This window comes from Gossypium hirsutum, chromosome A12 (genome assembly GCF_007990345.1).
Source record: "Gossypium hirsutum isolate 1008001.06 chromosome A12, Gossypium_hirsutum_v2.1, whole genome shotgun sequence".
Lineage (NCBI taxonomy): Eukaryota > Viridiplantae > Streptophyta > Magnoliopsida > Malvales > Malvaceae > Gossypium > Gossypium hirsutum.
This window is the reverse complement of record NC_053435.1, coordinates 77,795,980-77,817,063: the sequence shown is the minus strand read 5'-3', so window position 1 is coordinate 77,817,063 and position 21,084 is coordinate 77,795,980. Positions and strand designations below refer to the sequence as shown.

Genomic DNA, 21,084 nt, shown 5'->3' with positions numbered 1-21,084 from the left:
CTCCTATATATATATACACGAGTGATCAAATTTGATGAATACAAATTAAGAATGGTAAACTGTTTAAGCACAGGCAAGAGCTAGTACAAGCCTTTCCAGTATATAGAAGATGTAGATAAGCCTAGCGATGTTCGAAACATTTTGTTAGTAGTAGCAACCCTCATAGCTTCCGTTACCTTCCAAGTTGGTGTCAACCCTCCTGGCGGAGTATGGCAAGAAGGAGATCATGTAGGCAAAGCCATTTATGCATCCGAGCCAGCAACCTACTCTATTTTCTTGATTTCCAACACCCTCACTCTCGCCACTTCCATGCTTATCATCATTCCACTCACCTACAAATTCCCTTTTCACCTCGAAATTGTTATTGCCACCTTTTCCATGGCCGTCACTTACGGCTCCGCAGTTGTCGCAGTTACTCCACATGAAATACGATTTCGGTACCCCATAGCCGCTTTTGCTATGCCTTTTATACTGCGGTGTTTGAAAATGACCACAAGTCTGATCTAGAGAACGGCAATAATGAGTAATCATGTATTTCAATTTCAATTTGGTACCTGAAGTTGTAGTCAATATAGTTTAACGTAAGAAACATGTTGTGTCTTGTTATAGCACTCAAGATAGAGAAAGTCTTACACTAGGTGCTCTATATATATACACACACGTATGTATGTATGTATGTATGAACTATGAACCAAACTCAAATTTAGGTTTGATAAATAAACTAGTATTAATTTCCTTGAAATTCTGACAATTAAAATGATCATGAAGAAGTATGTTGCATCTTGTTACATCACTCAAGACACAACATAATCTTAACATTGGGTTCTAGGTTTTGTCTATTTCTCATGCTCCCTTATTACATATTCCAATAATTTGTATGTTTTTTTTTTCTTTTACTTTAGGACAAGTAATAATTGCATATGTATATATAATGAGGATATAATCAAAATTAGGTTTGATAAGTAGACTAATACTTCTGGTTCTTCTCATGGAAATGTATAAATGTAGGAGTAATAATTCTTATAAAAAACAAGATTTATTCAAAATTAGTGAAATTTTTTTTATTCTCTTTGTTAAAAATAAGTCATGAAAATAATTATATATTATTAATTAAATTAATTTATTGTTAACTCGTATACTAAAATACATGTAAAAAATAATATTTTTTACTATACGTAACATGATATTGTTATACGAGATATAACCAAAATTATAATTTATAGCATTCTTCATAGTTTACTGCATTGATTATAAGCAAATAACGATAGATTTTTGGTCAATAGTTATTATTGACAGTGGAATTTAAGTGGAAATGCCATCAATTATTGACATTTTGTAACTTTTATCGTAATTAACAAAAACAAAGATTTAAAGCTGTCGTTGTGGTCATGTTCGATGAGATAGGAATCTTTCTTTTTTTTATTCTTTTTAAAATTATTTTATCGACTCTTTGTACTATCGTTTATGATTTAATATTATTATTTAATAATATTTTAATATTTTTTTATGTCATTAATACATAATTTTTATTATTTTTTATTTTAAATTTTAAACTCTAAATCTTAAACCCTTAATCTTAAATCCTAACCCCAAACTCCAAACCTTGAACCTCAAGTTTAGATTTGGGTTATGGGATTGATGTTTGAAATTTGGAATCGACATTTAGGGTTTGGGTTCAGGGTACAAAAAAATATATCAATATTATGTGTAATGGCCGAATTTTTTTCGGCCCGACAAACAAACAAAATAAAACCAAAACTAAAATGTAACGCCCCAAATTTCTGTAGTTTTAGCTTTTGTAAGTATTGGGCTTGAAAGTGTCTGAATCTGTGTTTCGAGTTATTTTTGATTTATTATTATTATTAGTAAATAAAGCCTGACTTGAGGTCAGGGGGCTTATAATGAATTATGGGTAAAAACTTAACAGAATGGACCTGCTGGTCTAATGGTTAAACGGCAAGAGAATACGCTTAGGGTTAGGGGTTTGATTCCCTGCAGTGGCGATGAGATTATTTTTGCTACAAGTTGCAATTAAGAGTTGGGTTTTATCAAAATTTTGAGTTGTGGGCTTTAGGGAAGAATTAGGGTTTTCTTATTTTCTTCTGGTTGACAAAATAGATTCTCTGTCGTTTCTTCCTTTTCCAAACCTTTGCTGCCAAAATTATTTTTTTCTTTCTTTCTCATTCTTCTCTGTTTTTTTCTCCTTCGATTTTTCGTTATCTTCCGTTTAGCTGTGCCATTTGCTAGTGGTTCTAACGATTTGGTAAGTAACATTTAAACTAAGTTACGAGATTTCAGTTGGAGATTATTTAAAAGGATTTTGGTTGTTGTTTAGGGATTAATCAAGGTTCGATAGATAAGTAATCGAATTCTTAGCAGCGAGAAAACACCGTTCTTCGTCGAAGGTAAGTAGATCTCGCGTTTTGAGATTTTTCCATTCTTATGTAAGTTAATTTAAGTGACTGATTTAGGCTCGGTAGTGTCATCTTAGGCTTTAGAGTGCTCGTGGTTGGATTAGCAACGAAAATGAATCAGGTGTGTACTCCGATCGGGTAGAAAACGTGTTTCGACGAAAGCCGAAAAGTGGCCTGTCGACGCCACATGGGCGTGTGGTCTGCTCGTGTAGTAGTCTGCGACGTGAGACACGAGCATGTGACTGACTAGCCAGGCCATGCTCCCACTACACGGGCGCGACAGACACGGGCATGTGAGGCTAGCGAGGTCGTGTGTGAGGCACGGGCTCTACCAATTGGGCCGTGTAGGCCGTACGGATGTGTGGTGAGCCACATGGGGTGTGGGACTTTGGGCCAGGTCGTGTGATCCACACGAACAAAGCCAAATTGGGCCTTGTGGGCCACACGAGAGTGTGGGCCCACATGGGTAGGGCACACGGGCGTGTGAGCCCAATTAATTTGAAATGTTCTGTAAGGTTGCACGGGTTGCCTAAATCGACTGTAACCTGATTGTAGGGGCGGTAAGCGTTACTTAGACCCCATACTCTGATTGATTACTGAATTGTGTGCAAAAGCATGTTATTATACACATGTGTATCTGTCTGACTCCGTATATCCGTTCTGCCATGATTTTGATAAGATTTGATATCTGCATATAAGCATGTCATGGTATGTATGTTGCATTGCATTGGGTTGGGATTGTTGTGAAGAGAAGGAAGTCTGAGAGGCGATTAGCCTATTATCTTGTAGCTACACTGCATATATCTATTATGTACTGTTTTACGGTACTTTTTGGCGTGTAAGGTTAGATAGGTTGATTATATCCCCATACTTGGTGTGTTAGGTTAGGTGGGTCGATTCTATCTCCACATGATGTGTTAGGTTGGTTTGAGATGGTGTGCAGGGTTGGTGGGAATGTTTTTTTATATCTAATTTTTTATGCATGCGATACCTGTATGGCTAATGCCGAACTATCTGTATTCTGTATTTTGTTATCTGTTTGTATGCATGTTGTTTGTGGGGATGTACACACTGAGTTTGCGAAAACTTACCCCTTTGTTTATTTGTCTGTCAGGTAATCATCAACAGTAGATGGATTGGTGCGATGAAGGGCTAGATGGTGACCACTTTTGGATATTTCTGGATTTTTTAGTAACATTCTATTTGTCTACTTTACTTTAAATATTTATTTTTGGGATTAAAATGTCTTTGAACTTGAACTATTTTTAGGTTTATTTCGGGATTTTAAACTATTAAGTTATTGAATAATAAATTAATGATGTTTTAGCTTCCGCGATAATGAAATGTGTTCACCTAATAATCGGCTTGGAGATTTCACGACTTAAGTAACGACAATGAATTGAACGATTTTTAACTTGCTAAGATTTTCTAAAAATATTCTCATGTGACGCCAGATTCGGCCATAACGTTTAGGCCGGGTTTGGGGTGTTACATTTAGTGGTATCAGAGTCAGGTTTACAATTAAACTATGCTGTAGATTTGAGCGGTAAAAAGAATGGGTTTTGGAAAGTAAGTGGTAAAGTAATTTGAAATATTTTTTTATAAATAAGTGGTTCACTGAGTCTCCAGCGCCGATCCTGTAAGTTCTCTGAAACTCTGATATGTATTATTTGAAAGCATGCTTATACTGAAATTTATCTGTATCTTTCTGAAATACTATGTATGTATTGTGAGACCTCTATAGGTAGTACTTTACTGAAACACTTTAGGTAGTGTAAACTAGAAACCATAGTGAGCCTATTACTCATGATAACTGATTCTGAAACTCTGATACGGTTCTGCATAAAATATTTACTAATAATTATAAGAACTATAAATTGATGTGCATAAAATTTCTAAATACAGATTAATTTAATAGCTGCGATGAACACGCGTGGTACTTGTGGACGGGGTACTAGGAGCCGAGGTAGAGGCCGTAGAGGGATTCGAGCTGAGTCATTCACATATAATACGATCCCTAATCTGGATACTAGCGTGACGCTGATGTCACCTGTTACTAAGACTGATGCTGAGTCTCAAGACCATGCAGCTGGGGACGACATACTGTCCTAGGCCATGCTACGAATTTTAGAGATGGTCACTGGGGCTAATGTTAGATCTGGATGCCGTGGGTCGATTAAGGAATGACTCCGGTCGAATGGGGCTGAGATATTTAGGGGCTGAGATATTTAGGGGCATCGCTAGAGTTGCTCCTAGTGTGACCGAGTATTGGATGGAGGCCACAGAGTGCATAATGGATGATTTGGATTTTACTAATAAGTAAAAGCTCAAAGAGGCTATGTCTCTGCTTTGCGATGAGGCATACCAGTGGTGGTTAACCGTTAAGGAGGGTACTCAGCCTAATAGGTTGACTTGAGATTTGTTTAAGACCACCTATTAGAGTAAGTATGTGAGAGCTAGCTACACTGACGCTAGGCGACATGAGTTTCTGAATATCACTCAGGGAGACCGTTTAGTGGCCGAGTATGAGGCCAAATTTTTTAGGCTGAGTCGCTATGCGATGGGCATGGTGACGAATGAGTATGAGCACTGTGTTCGATTTGAGAATGGTCTTTGTGATAGTCTACGAGTTTTGATAGCTCCTTAGAGGGAGCGAGATTTGTCAGTCTTGGTCGAGAAGGCCAAGATAGCCAAGGAGGTGAAGTACTCTGAGTGTCAAAATCGTGAGAAATGGAAAGTTAAGAGGGATTCTGAGTCTACTGGTTCTGGGATAAGGCTTAAGAAAAAGGCTAGGGCTGACGGGTCCGTTAGAGTTAGGCCTACTGTTGCACCTGCTGGGGTGGCGATCTGTCAGCTATGTAATAGACGTCATCCAAGCGAGTGTTGGAGATCTACTGGCGCTTGTTTGAGGTGTGGATCGACTGAGCATCGAGTTAAGGATTGTCAACTAAGGTGTAATCAGGTGCAATCTTCAGTTGTTGAGACTGCGTAGCCATCGAGAGGAGTACAACAGCCATCTAGGGGCCGAGGACAGGCTAAGGGTGGTAACGGTATGGGTCGAGGTCAGAGAGCACTTGGTAGGCGTATTGGGCCGACTGAGGCGAGGCAGCCTGCACTTGTCTATGTTGCACGTCGCCGTGATGATGGAGATACTCTAGACGTCATCACGGGTACGTTTTTTATTCTTAATGTACCTTATGTCGCACTGATAGACGTAGGTTCTACACATTTTTATGTTACATGTTCTATGTCTGAGACCTTGGGGATTTCGCATGAGAATACTTCTAGTGAGATTTCTGTGGTAAGTTCGTTGGGACAGACCATTAGGGTTAGTAAGCTATTCAGAGATGTTCCATTGGAAGTCCAAGGGACAATATTTTTTGCTGATCTGATGGAACTTCCATTTAAGGAGTTCGACTTAATTCTTGGTATAGACTGGTTGGTGAAGCATTGTGTAAGTCTGGATTGTGCTGAAAAGAGGGTGGTTCTGAGGACCGAGGAGGATAATGAGGTAGTCGTGATTGGAGAACGACAGAATTATCTGAGCAATGTGGTATCTGCATTGGTATCAGAGAAGCTGGTGAGGAAAGAATGTGAGGCATACTTGGCCTACATTAGTGTTTCTGATTTTGTAGACTCTTCGGTTAAGAACATTCGTACTGTGAAAGATTTTCTAGATGTTTTTCTAAAAGAATTACCAGGATTTCCCCCGAGTCCTGAGGTAGATTTTGGATAGAGTTATTTCCCGATACAGCCCCAGTGTCAATCGCCCCTTATCGAATGGCACCGAAGAAGCTGGCAGAACTGAACGCTCAAGTTCAGGAGCTGTTAGATCGTGGGTTTATTTGTCCTAGTGTGTCTCCATAGAGAGCACCGGTTTTGTTCGTAAAGAAGAAGGACGGTACGATGAGGATTTGCATCAACTATCGTCAGTTGAATAAGTGGACAATTAAGAATAAATACCCATTTCCGAGGATAGACGATTTATTCGATCAGTTCAGAGGAGCTTCTATGTTCTCTAAAATTGATCTGCGATTAGGATATCATCAGTTGAGAGTAAAGGACGCCGATGTGCATAAGACGGCATTTTGGACTCGGTATGGACATTACGAGTTCCTAGTTATGCCTTTTGGGTTGACTAATGCACCAACAATGTTTATAGATCTGATGAATCGAGTGTTCTATCCCTACTTAGATCAATTTGTGGTAGTGTTCATTGACGGCATCTTGGTATACTCTAGGACGGAGGATGAGCACGATAGGCATCTGCGGGTGGTTCTGCAGATTCTTCGGGAGAAATAGCTATATACGAAGTTTAGTAAGTGTGAATTCTGGCTTCGAGAAGTGACATTTCTAGGACATGTAGTTTCTGCAGAGGGGATTATAGTGGATCCTCGTAAGGTTGAGGCTGTGTTGGATTGGAAACAGCTGAAGAGTGTGTTGGAGGTTTGCAGTTTTCTAAGTCTGGCAGGTTATTACTGACACTTCATAGAAGGGTTCTCGCTGATCGCAGTGCTTTTGACTAAGTTACTGCGTAAGAGAGTTCCCTTTGTTTGGAAGGACGCTCAGCATGAGAGCTTTGAGAAGCTCAAGACAGTCTTGACTTAGGCTCCAGTTCTGATACAACCTGAGTCTGGAGAGGATTTCGTGGTTTACAATGATGTGACACATGTGGGTTTGGGTTACGTCTTGATGCAGGATGGTAAAGTGGTCGCGTATGCATATTGTCAGCTCAAGACTCACGACGCTAATTATTCGACGCATGATTTGGAGTTATCAGCGGTGGTTTTTGCTCTTAAGATCTGGAGGCATTACTTGTTTAGTGAAAAGTGTACCATCTACACTGATCACAAGAGCCTCATGTATCTCCTCACTCAGAAGGAGTTAAATCTTAGACAGCGACACTGGGTGGAGCTGCTTAAGGATTATGACTGCATTATTGAGTATCATCCGGGTAAAGCCAATATGGTCGCGGATACATTAAGTCGTAGGGTAATGACCGACTTGAGGGCGATGTTCTCTCGACTGAGTCTTTATGACGATGGGAGTCTTCTAGTTGAGTTACAGGTTAAACCGACGTGGTTGGATCAGATTAAGGATAATCAGTTGGGAGATAAGTCTCTTGAGTTGCGATTCCGTCAGGTTGAGGCTGGAACAACCACTGATTTTAGGATTGACAGTGATGGGGTGTTGCGTTTCCCAGATAGGATCTGTGTACATAATGATGAGGATTTGAGGTTGTCAATTCTGAGGGAGGCGCATAGTAGCACTTCTGCTATGCGTCCTAGGGGCAACAAAATGTATAGGGATTTTCGAGAGTTGTACTGGTGGCCAGGGTTGAAACATGAAGTGACAGACTTTGTTGCTCATTGTTTGACTTGCTAGCATGTTAAAGCTGAGCATCAGTTACCTTCGGGTTTGCTTCAGCCAGTAAGGATACCAATGTGGAAATGGGAGCGAGTAACGATAGACTTCGTTAGTGGGTTGCCTCTAACACCTACTAAGAAGGATTCTGTATGGGTCGTCGTGGATCGATTGACCAAGTCTGCACATTTCATTCTTATTAGGAAGGACTTCTCCTTGCAAAAGCTAGCTAGGCTCTATATTTTCGAGATAGTGAGGTTGCATGGGGTTCTTATTTCGATCATATCCGATAGGGATCCTCGTTCTACGTCTCGATTTTAGCAAAAACTTCATGAAGCTTTGGGTTATTGTCTGGATTTCAGTACTGCTTTTCATTCTCAGACGATGGTCAATCAGATAGGGCGATTCAGATACTGGAGGATATGTTGAGGGGTTGTGTCATGGAATTCCGTGGTAGATGGGAGGAGTACATGCCCTTGGCAGAGTTCACTTGCAATAACAGCTATCAATCTAGTATTCAGATGACTCCATACGAGGTACTTTATGGTAGTAAGTGTTGCACTCCTTTGTATTGGACTGAGTTAGGTGAGCGACGTATTCTGGGTCAGGAGTTAGTATCAGAGATTGAGGATAAGGTCTACGTGATTCGTGATCGACTGAAAGCGGCTTCTGATAGACAAAATTCCTATGCGGATTTGAAAAGAAAAGACATCAAGTATTCTGTGGGAGACATGGTTTTTCTTAAGGTCTCGTTATGGAAGAAGATTCTGAGGTTCGGTCGTAAGGGTAAGTTGAGTCATCATTTTATTGGGTCATATCGGATTCTGAAGTGAGTGGGACCAGTCACATATCAGTTAGAGCTTCCTTCAGAGTTGGATTGTATACATGACGTATTTCACGTGTCGATACTGAGACACTATCGTTCCAATCCTTCTCATATTGTGCCTGTAGAGAAGATTGATGTTAGACCAGATCTGACGTTTGAGGAGGAGCCAGTTCAGATTTTAGATCGTGACGTTAAGATTCTGCGTAGGAAATCTATTTCCTTGGTGAAGGTGTTGTGGCAGAATCATAGCACTGAGGAGGCTACTTGGGAGCCAGAGGATTCTATACGTCAGTAGTATCCTCGCCTTTTCTAATTAAGTAAAATTCGAGGACGAATTTTCTTTAAGGGGGTAGAGTTTAACGCCCCAAATTTTTGTAGTTTCGGCTTTTGTAAGCGTTGGGCTTGGAAGTGTCTGAATCTTTGTTTCGAGTTATTTTTGGTTTATTATTATTAGTGAATAAAGCTTAACTTGATGTCAGTGGGTTTATAATGAATTATGGGTAAAAACTTAAGAGAATGGGCCTGCTGGTCTAGTGGTTAAGTGGCAAGGGAATACGCTTAGGGTCAGGGGTTTGATTCCCTGCAATGGCGATGGGATTATTTTTGCTGCAACTTGCAATTAAGAGTTGTGTTTTATTAAAATTTTGAGTTGTGGGCTTTAAGGAAGAATTAGAGTTTTCTTATTTTCTTCTGGTTGACAAAATAGTTTCTCTGCCGTTTCTTCCTCTTCCAAACCCTTGCCGTTGAAATTCTTTTCTTTTCTTTCTTTTTCCTTTTTATCCGTTTTTCTTCTCCTTCGATTTCTCATTCTCTTCCATTTAGCTGTGACATTTGCTAGTGGTTCTGACGATTTGGTAAGTAACGTTTAAACTAAGTTACGAGATTTCAGTTGGAGATTATTTAAAAGGATTTTGGTTGATGTTTAGGGGTTAATCAAGGTTCAGCAAATCAGTAATCGAATTCTTAACAGCGAGAAAACACCGTTCTTCGTCGAAGGTAAGTAGATCTTGCATTTTGGGATTTGTCCATTCTTATGTAAGTCAATTTAAGTGATTGATTTGGGCTCGGTATTGTCAATCTTAGGCTTTGGAGTGGTCGTGGTTGGATTAGCAGTGAAAACGAATCAGGTGTGTACTTCGATCGCGTAGAAAACAAGTTTCGACTAAAGTCGAAAAGTGGCCTGTCGACTCCACAAGGGCGTGTGGTCTGCCCTTGTGGTAGTCTATGACGCGAGACACAGGCATGTGACTGACTAACCAGGCCGTGCTCGTGCCACACGGGTGGGACAGACACGGGTGTGTGAGCCTGGCGAGACCGTGTGCGAGGCACAGGCTCGACCAATTAGGCCGTGTAGGCTGCACGGGTGTGTGGTGAGCCACACGGGCGTGTGAGACTTTAGGCCAGGCCGTGTGATCCACACGGGCAAAGCCAAGTTTGGCCGTGTGGGCCTACACGAGCAGGGCACACGGGCGTGTGAGCCCAATTAATTTGAAATGTTTCGTAAGGTTGCATGGGTTGCCTATGTCGACTGTGACCTGATTGTAGGGGCGATAAGCGTTACTTAGACCCCATACTCTGATTGATTACTGAATTGTGTGCAAAATCATGTTATTATACGCATGTGTATCTATTTGACTCCGTATATCCGTTCTGCCATGATTTTGATAAGATCAGATATTTGTATATAAGCATGTCATGGTATGTATGTTGCATTGCATTGGGTTGGGATTGTTGTGAAGAGAAGGAAGTCTGAGAGGCGATTAGCCTGTTATTTGGCAACTACGCTGCATATATCTATTATATACTGTTTTACGGTACCTTTTGGTGTGTAGGGTTAGATGAGTTGATTATATCCCCATACTTGGTGTGTAGGGTTGGGTGGGTTAATTCTATCCCTACATGGTGTCTTGGGTTGGTCGGAGATGGTATGCAGGGTTGGTGGGCATGTTTTCTGATATCTGATTTGTTATGCATGCGATACCTGTATGGCTAAGACCGAACTATCTGTATTCTGTTATCTGTTTGTATGCATGTTGTTTGTGGGGATGTACACACTGAGTTTGTGAAAACTCACCCTTTTGTTTATTTGTCTGCTAGGTAATCCTCAGCAGTAGATGGATCGGTGCGACGGAGGGCTCGATGGTGACCACTGTTGGACATTTATGGATTTTTGAGTAACATTCTATTTGTCTGCTTTACTTTAAATATTTTTTTAGGGGGATTAAAATATCTTTGAACTTGAACTATTTTTAAGTTTATTTCAGGATTTTAAACTATTAAGCTATTGACTAATGAATTAATGATGTTTTAGCTTCCGCGATAATGAAATGTGTTCACCTAATAATCGACTTGGAGATTTCACAACTTAAGTAACGACAATAAACTGAACGATTTTTAACTTGCTAAGATTTTCTAAAAACACTTTCATGTGACGCCATTAGATTCAGCCATAACGTTTAGGCCGGGTTTGGGGTGTTACATAAAAAGTCGTAGTCCATTTACAATAAAGATTGGCCCAAATAAAAAAAGCCCAATAGCCCAACCTATCTGCTAAACCTAATGCCCAATAACCTAAAGCCCAATAGCCCAACTATCCTAAACTAACAGAAACCCTATTTCCACCGTAAGATGTTTCGACACCGCTCCTTCGCCATGTCAGCAGACACGTTGTAACACCCCGAACCCGAGACCGTCGCCGGAGTCGAACACGAGGTGTTAACAGACTTCAAACCACTTATTAAAATTTTTCCAGACAAGCTGTCAGTCTGCGTACTAGTCGCTTTGAAAATCATATCTTGAGCTCTAGAACTCAAAATCCAGTTCCGTGAATTTTCCCTGAAACTATACTCATATTCCCATCTACATATTTTTTTCTAGAATTTTTGGTCGGGCCAATTAGTACAGTTTATTATTCATAGTCTCCCATGTTACTGGGGTCGACTACACTGACCTTTGCGCATTACGACCTGGATATATCCCTGTACAGAACTTCCATACTAATGCCGTTTGTTTCTATAGAAACTAGACTCAGAGAGGAATCTATACATATATGGTATGACTCCTAATTATCTCTGGTTAATTTATAATGAATTTCCAAAGTCGGAGCAGGGAATCCAGAAACCGTTCTGGCCCTGTCCCACGAGAACCTGATTATCTCTTAACATACTGTCCATATGATCTTTTCGTTACTTCTATATGAAAATAGACTCATCGAAATTCGATTACATAATTTATTCATCAATTAATTCCACTCCTACTATTTTTAGTGATTTTTCAATCTCACGTCACTGCCGCTGCCAGCATCTGTTACGAAAGCAACTAAGCCCACTTCGTGTTTACTCCTTGATCTAACTAATAATTCATCATGCATATCACAAATTATGATCATGACTAACCATGCCAAAGGCTAATCATTGTCAAACTTCCCCCTACTACACTATTTCCATATCATGAATTTTAACACCAAAATAATCAACCATGACGTATGGCATAAAAAAGGTCGAATTATCAAGATTTACGACCTAACGTTATGAAACCAAACCCAACCGAACATTTATGCCATTTTCGCATGGCTAAAAGATTACATACCAAAGTTCAAACACAACATAATAGCCTATACATGCCGAAATGTTCTCCTAAGCCGACTAAGAAGAAAGTACCAAAACTTGCTAGCCGGTGTTATGACTTCGATGACGGCCCGACCACGCAAAAAGAGACGAGTCCAAGAAACCTAGAATAGGTGACAAGGAAACACCGAATGAGTTTATAACTCAGTAAGTCATAAGCAATACACTACCATCCATTAATAACATTATCACAAGAGGAAACAAAATGGAACGAGGCTAGTTACTCCATCCATACCGAACCATACCATAGTTCCTCCGACCTATCGGTTCAATCTCATACCAAATCATGCATTCACATTCCATATACTCATCAATAGAATATTCGAGGCATTTTCATAAATCATTTTATTTTCGTTACAATCATACAACTAAACGGCCTTTCACCCATTCCACGATAAATCTTATGTACGTGACTTCAAGTATATTTGTCACATAGGTTCAACTTACCAAGCTCAACTCCAAATATAAACATAGCACCTATTAGCCATGAACTCAAGATACTTACCCAATCCGCTGTCCGTGATCGACTCAATAGTGTCGCACACTTAGTGTCCATAATGATTCAAGAATATATATTAAGTCCGCACACTCAGTGCTATATAATCAACTCGCACACTTAGTGCTACATAATCAAACTCGCACACTTAGTGCTACATAGTCAACTCGCACACTTAGTGCTACATAGTCAAACTCGCACACTTAGTGCTACATAGTCAATTCGCACACTTAGTGCTGCACAATTTAAACTCGCACACTTAGCGCCAATCTCGTGGTCATAAATGTTTATACCCGCACATTTAGTGCCGAATTCAACAACTCAATACATCTCACCTCTTTTCTTTTCATTCAACACTTTCATCATCACATACGTACATGCATATATATATTTATTCATTCCATTCAGCATCATTACATAAACGTTATGACCATTTGAATTAATACCAACTATATGCTTAATGACTTACTTTATGTTGGGTAAGACGGTTCCAACTCGGCTACTCGATGATCTTTTCTTTGCCTTTGCTTGATTCTCTCCCTTTGATGTCTTGATCTATAATAAACACATTTAGTAGTTTAATTTTCTTGCTGGATACTTATGTATAATTTAACGGTTTTCACTCCATTTCACAATTATCCTTGTTCAAAATATCAAAACCTTAACCATATTCGATTAATGCTTCAAGGCCGAATGCATTATCGCTATTATGGTAACCTAGTCTTGAGTATTTTTTATTCTAATATACAACATCATGAATCAACTCAACCTTATAAGCCAATATTACTCCTTTAATCGGTTATCAAGAGTTAACAAAAATAGTATCACAAACATATACACCTATATGGCCGAATATACCAAATTAAATTTGACCTTACGTATGTGATTACCTATAGTTAATATACATCAAATTTCATACATTTAACCCTTAATTTCCACCACATAACAAGCATAAATCGGGTTTATGGATATACCATGGCCGATTCAATCTAATCACTTCCAAAATCATCAACCATTTTCAATGCATATAACATATATAAACATGAATAAGTTTCATATAATCTCTTAACACATTTACTTCTTCCATCAACAACCTTTTGTTTCTTTATCCATCAAAACTTAAAGGAAATAATCAAATTCCTTCTTTAATAGCCATAGCCGAATGGTCCATCCATCCATCAAAGTTTTTTTTTTAAAAAAATTTAGCATGGTCTAAGTAAGAACCATGATAATTAACCTAAAACAAGCTAAAATTTCACAACTTTAACACAATATACTAACCTTATTAAACATTCAAATGGCCGAAAGTTCTTTGCCCCTATTCCTTCCTTCAATTCGGCCAAGAAGACAAGAATGAAGCCCCCTTTTTTTTTCATCACATTTTCATTCTTTTCTTTTATTTATTAAATCCCATAACCCAATATCAATTTCAACAAATATTTTGCCCATCATCAACCCACCTTGGCCGGCCACTATAAGGAAAATTGGGAAATTTGACATGCAAGTCCACCTTTGTGTTGACATGCACTAATAAGCCCCTTTAAAATTAACCTATCATTTTTCACCATGTCTCATGTTGATCCCTATTTAATAATTCCTCATGCAATTGGCAAAATTAAGGCATGAAACTTCCACATATGCATGTACACACATAATAAACATAGAATATAACAATTAATTATCTTCATAACTCGGTTTTGTGGTCCCGAAACCACTTCCCGACTAGGGTAAATTTTGGGCTGTTACACACGTCACCCAAGGTCCCTCCCCTTCCTTTCATCAAAATGGCAATGAGTGACTTCCATCATTGCCGTTGACCTCTGCCACCATCACCTTCAAGGCAACTGAGAGACAAAAGCAAAAGGAACACAGAAAAGGAAAAACTAAACAATAATATCATGTATTTTATTTTGACTATAAAGACCGAAAACGATGAGTACCAGAGAGGAATTTTATTTTTAAAATAGAAGAACAAAAAGAAAAACCTTAAAAGGTAGTTCATTTTATCTTCTATTTTTTTTAAAAATAGTGTAATAAATAAGAAATAAAAGTTTTTTACCAGTCGTCTCGCCTTCCACTGCTGTCAAAGACCTCCTCCAACCCTGGATGCTTCTGAACCCGTTAGAGTTTTCTCCGAGGCTTCGACGAAAGGGGCAGAACATCTTTTTCTTTTTTCTCTTTTAGAAGGCTTAGCCTTCAGATCTGGCTTTGGGGAGTCAAATGGACAAAAAAAATGGCATTTTTTTAACTCCATCCATCGGAGGCGACAGTCGTTGTTGCCGATGACTGGTGGCCACGGAGAAGCGTCGACGGCCCTGTGGCTGGATATGGGGTCTTTAGAGAGAAAAAAGAAGATGAGAGAATTTAAAAAAAGTGTAAAATGTTTTTTTTATTTCTTTTTTACTTAAATAGGGTTATCAAAACGGTGTCATTTTATCCAAGCCCTAAATGCCCCAAACGATGTTGTTTTGAGGGTTGAACTGACGACATGATCTGAATCCCCTGGGATTTGTGTGTTTTTGTGGGAAAGGTTTAATTTTTTCCTTAGTCCTTCCGCCTTTGAGCCTTTTCCAATGTAGTCCTAATTTCACTTTTTTTCTTTTTTTTTAGATTATACCTTTTTATTTTAATTCACTTTCAATTGAGTCTTTATATCGTTGACCCCTCAGGGAATTACGCGTGTACTATTTTGGATTAATTGTCCTCGGAGTCCCTAAACTTTTGCATTGTATTTTAATTCAGCCTTTTTTTATCTTTTTTTTTTAAATTTAGACATTAGATTTTATTGGACCTTCAATTTATCCTTTATTTCCCATTTCTTTAATTATTTTACGGTTTATAATTTAATTTCAGTTTAAATTTCAATTTAATCCCTCACTTCATTAATTTTGCCTCTTTATTCACTATGTCATTTATTTTAACACTTAAAATTTATGTCACTTACGTTTCCCTTTTTTATACGTTTTATTTTTATTTTATCCCTGTCATTATTGTTATCATTATTTTATTTATTTATTATTATTATGATAATAATTATGATATGAATATTGCTATTATTGTTATAAGATATTCGTATTACTATTATAGTTGCATTATTATCATTATTTACCAACATGGTATTTTTTTATATACTTATTGTCGAAACCATTTTTTTTAAAAACAACGGAAATCAACTTTTAAAACCAAAATGTGGAGTCGTCACCAATCTTTTTGTTTAGGTGTGATTGGATCACCTAATAAAATATTTTGTTCCATTTAAATAAATTTTGTTCTATGTAAAATTAAAAAAATGGGTTCAGGAGCCTATTACGTATGAGGAAGGATTAAAACCCTCACTATGCTCAAAAATTGGTACCAGATTGATTAAGTGTTGTCCTTATGTCTATGATTTTTAGGGAAAAAGAATTGACATATGGTTCCTTTTAAAACATTTAAGTGGTTCAAGTTGGTCGTCAAAACTCTCCCATTTCGAAGGTATACAGCACCACACCTAGCACAATAGAGCACGATCCTTTATACCTTTGAAAACACGATTGATTTTTAACTTCCAAAAGCTTATACATTGAAAATTACAAAAGGGTGTCCAATTATTTAGTCCAACGAAGATTCGAAACCTAGCACAGTAGGGCACGATTCTTCGAATTTCTAAATATTGAGTATTGCCTTCTTTGAAAAAAATTAATGAACCATTATAAACTAGCTCAAAATGTCTTAGTTTTACTTGTAATATAATGAAATAAATTGATTTTAAAGGGTTTAAAATTATAATGCAACATTTTGTAAACAAAAAGAAAAAATAATAAACATGGGATAATATACATGCATAAAATACAATAGTTGGTGAACAAAAATGGCATAGCCTTACTTAACCAATTAACCAACCATTAACCCAAAATATAACCAAATTCACAAGCATGGGTGAACAACAATTGATTTAATAACACATAAAAAACGAGTAAATGTGGTGTAACAAATATACATGAAATAATATAAAGACAATTAACACATGAGATACCAAACAATATAAAACCAATATGATACAAAAATAATTTCTAAAAATGATGGATTAAGGAACTAATAACATATGCTAGAACTTGAAATAATTTATAAGAAAAATAAAGAATATATATAATTTTTTTTTAAAAATTAATGTTGCAAAAAGAAGACATTTAAATCAAATAATATGCCAAATGTTTTAAAAAAAGTATATTTATAAAAAAATTGACAATATACACACAATGATGGAGAATTTAAATAATACACAAAATATGAAAGGATAGTAAAAAAAATACATAATAAATTAATAAAATATGATCTTAGAAAACCAATTATGTACACAATAGATTTGAAAGACATATATATATAAATAAATTTAGAAACAATTATATGTAAGAATATACATAGAATAGTGCATATAAGATTAAATTAATATATAAATTATATATGTACAAATATACATAAAAGCATTAAAACAAAATATTATATATATAGTTAAAAATAATATGATATATAAATAAACTTCAAAGTAATGATTTAAAATAAAGTAAAGTTATCAAAATGGTTTAACATACATATAAAAAAAAACTAAATGGACTTTCAAAATCATAATGAATAGAAGACTCAATTAAAATAATATAGGTACAAGTATATAAAAAAAACTGAATCAAATACTATGCAAAATGTTAAAATTATATGATATAAAAAAGAACTTCAACATAATTATACAAATAAGCACAAAAGAAAAAAAAAGTTAAATTAAATCAACACATATATACAAATATTAAATGAATTTTAAAATAATAAGTCATACAAATACAAAACTTAATTAAAATTGAATTAAAATAGAAGAGATAATTGATAAATAAAATTGGTCACTGAGGTTAAAATTAGGACCAGCGCGCCACGCATGCGAATGCACAGGGACTAGAACTGGAAATAATCCAAGCCCCAAAACGCTGCATTGAGGCGCGGATCAATTTGCAAATACACACAAATAACATAATCGAATTTAAAAACAAAATAAAGCAAACAGAGTGCAATTGAATGCCCGTGCGAAGAGGAAGGACCTAGCGCACAATTATCCCTCCCCGCTAAAAACACAGATCCTGGGGGCAAAGAATTGGATCAGATCGGGCAATCCTACACGGCGTCGTTTTAAGACTACCGAATTAAGCCTTAAATGACGCTACTTCATTTTCCTAATTAAAAGAGAAAAACAAATCTAAGCATCGCAGCAAAACAAATGGGGGGAAGAAAAGGGAAAACCTTAGATGTTTACCCCTTTTCGATCTGCCATTCAACCACCACCATTCCACCATTATAATCGGTGGATGATAGCAGGCGATGAAATCATTCCATTCCCCCATTCTAAATCTTGCCTCAAAAGGTCAGATTTTAGCCTCGAGAACCTATCTCAAGTTTCGATTTCAACAAAGAAGATACGGCCTCCAATGGCTCATTTGAAGGTAAGCTTTTTTTTTTACCTTTTTTATGCAGAAACCCACATGAAAAATAAAAAATATGGACCAAAATTAGGGAAAGCAAATATGAGGCATTCGAAATCACCTTTTAATAATTTCTAGTTTCTTTTTACTCAATATGCCTAACCTTTTCAGAGTACAAATGATGGACTTTTATAGCCAGATTTATAAAATAAATAAAAAATAAAAATCATATTTTCCTTCTGTCATTTGGCTATGTATTTTATTGGTTGTTTCTCGTGTATTCTGTTGCAAGCATGGTTATATGGAGGAGAAGACCCTTGTGACGTGAAAGCCAAGCGTGAAAATTTGCTCGTGGGAGCCCGACCCTCTGGCGCTGCTCTAGCGCATTCCCGAAACTTCCTTTGAAATCGGATGGCTAGGGGCCAAGTCCATTGTTGCGGCGCTAATCAGCAGACTAGGGTTTCCCCTTCTGAAATCAGCCTTTGGGTCATTTGGGCCATTGGGCCATTTTTGCATTTGGGCCTTTGGGTTCATTGGGTTAGGATTATTAGGCCATTCGGGCTAGGTTTATTGGGTTAGGAATTAATTTGGTATTTAATTTTAATATTTGGGTTTGGTTTGGTTTTGGCCCAAAAATTTTGTAAATGGACACTATACTTTTAAATTTGTATCCTTTATTTGTTTTTTTTTATTTTGGTTTTTTAACTTATTTTTTTGGTTTATTGCGGGCCGGGCAAATTGGCCCTGCTACAGCTGCCCCTCTTTGCACAATTTCGTGTAACAAGGATGAAGCAAAGACCCTAAAAGGACCAATTTTGCCCAGGTCTTACTGCATCTTTGACTTTTTGGCCCTTCTTTTCTTCACGTTGCCTCGTTCCAATTCACCACTAGAACTTTAAGGAGAATAAAATTGGTAATTTCAACCTGCCCCACTACAACTTCAGGGAGACAAGGCTGATGACTTAAATCTGCTCCATTGCCAATACATGGAGATAAGATTTGCTGTCTTTGACTTGTTCCACAACTGCTTAAGGGAAACAAGATCCTCAATCTTCAATCTACTTCCTTGCTACCTCAGGAAGATAAGACCAATTACTTCAACCTGCCCTCTTGCTACTTCAGAGAGATAAGGCTAGTGGCAAAAATGCTCAATTGACAATACATGGAGATAAGATTCACCATCTTCGATCTGCTCCACTACTGCTTAGGGAGATAAGATCTTCAAACTTCAGTCTGCTTCCTTGCTACCTTATGAAGATAAGACTCAATCTTCAACCTGCTCTCTTGCTACATCAGAGAGATGGTGACTGAAATCTGCTCCATTGCCTATACATGGAGATAAGATTCGCCATCTTCGATCTGCTCCACTACTGCTTAGGGAGATAAGATCTTCAATCTTCAGTCTGCTTTCTTGCTATCTCAGAAAGATAAGACTCATTCTTCAACCTGCTCTCTTGCTACCTCAGAGAGATAAGGCTGGTGGCTTAAATCTGCTTCATTGCCGACACATGGAGATAAGATTCATCATCTTTAATCTACTCCACTGCAACTTCAGGGAGATAAGATCTGACTTCACCAATGTCACTGCACTGTCCTCTAGGGAACATGTCCTGTAGACTCCATTTTATATGCGCATGTTTATGCCAAACAATTAGGATGCTATGATTGTAATGAATCCAAGGCTCTTAACTAAATGTGGTATGAATAATATATGCAGAAATGAGAATGATTCCATTTTAAAAATTAAGGTAATATGCTGTCATTGACGTATTCGCTCAACCATCATCTTGACAAAGTATCCCAAAGAAACAATCATATTCTGCTTAGCAAGCCTGCCCCACTAAAATTCCAACGTCCCTTCCCCTATTCTTTTTGAGACAAAAGCATTGCAACTCATAGTTGAATTTGCCTCTGTTTGATCTACTACCTCACTCTTCGAGTGTTATAGTCAAATGTGCATTTTTTATATTTGCATGGATACAAAATATCATTTCCCCTTACTTGAGAATAATTTCTTTTTATATTGATCATTTTTCAAAATTGTATCACCAATGCCATATCTTGTCCTTTTGTTTCAAAAATCCAAAGAGGCGATTTATTTAAGTATGTCCTTGAGCTTTGGTGCATTTTAAACAATAATCCTATTTCAGATTCCTGCATTATCTAGAAACTCCTAGAGCAATATACGAAACTTCTATTGTGAAAACATTACTAGTTCATTCATCATTATTTTAATGCAACATGCTTGCAATCAAATCGTAATAATAGATAAGAATGGAATTGAATTTAAGCTTAAAGTGAATAAATCATCAAAGAAACAAAAATGACCATTGATTTGAGAATGTATATCCTGAAAAGAAAGACTAATTCAAAAATCGCCAATTTACTGGAAATAAAATGAAGACTAGGTACCCTTGATATCGCAAACTGAGCTTCTCCGTACGACCTTCTTAAAGACCAATTCAAACTTGACATGTGTTTAGAAGATCAGAAGTACTTTGTTAATGCCCTAAGATGCAACATACCCTTTCCTTGTTAATTCAAGTATAGCAAGATCATCAACTTCCCCATTTTAAATCAACATTTAAGCCACCCTTTTCAGGTTTTCAACTCAAATCCCATTTGGTCTCAAGGCGCCCTTTGCGGGTTTTCACCTTGGCCTCTCCTTTTTCTTTCTTTTTTCTTTTTTCATTTTTATTGAGTCTCAAAACACCCTTTGCGGGTTTTCACTTTGGCCCTTTTTATTAGGTCTCAAAGCGCCCTTTGCAGGTTTTCACTTTGGCCTCTTCCTCTTATTAAGTGCAATACTTTTTGACTGAATCCGAATTTACTGGATTAAACAAGTTTTTTTCGTCTATTTCAGCTAGGATTAATGCTCCTCCAGAGAAAGCTTTCTTCACCACATAAGGCCCCT

At 37.3% G+C, this 21,084-nt stretch overlaps 1 protein-coding gene and 1 long non-coding RNA gene across 2 annotated transcripts; both read left to right on the top strand.

Annotated features, from left to right (window-relative positions):
* The first annotated feature begins 7,409 nt into the window (after positions 1–7,409).
* LOC121211403 (uncharacterized) lies at positions 7,410–9,752 on the top strand. The gene is made up of 5 exons (XM_041084166.1): positions 7,410–7,785; positions 8,160–8,413; positions 8,633–8,833; positions 9,531–9,600; positions 9,688–9,752. The coding sequence occupies exons 1-5, from the start codon at positions 7,410–7,412 to the stop codon at positions 9,750–9,752; spliced, it is 966 nt and encodes a 321-aa protein (XP_040940100.1).
* Positions 9,753–17,902: 8,150 nt separating this feature from the next.
* Positions 17,903–18,861, top strand: LOC107934059 (uncharacterized). The gene is made up of 2 exons (XR_001693799.2): positions 17,903–18,191; positions 18,463–18,861. It is a non-coding gene; the product is annotated as an uncharacterized lncRNA (long non-coding RNA).
* Positions 18,862–21,084: the final 2,223 nt, after the last annotated feature.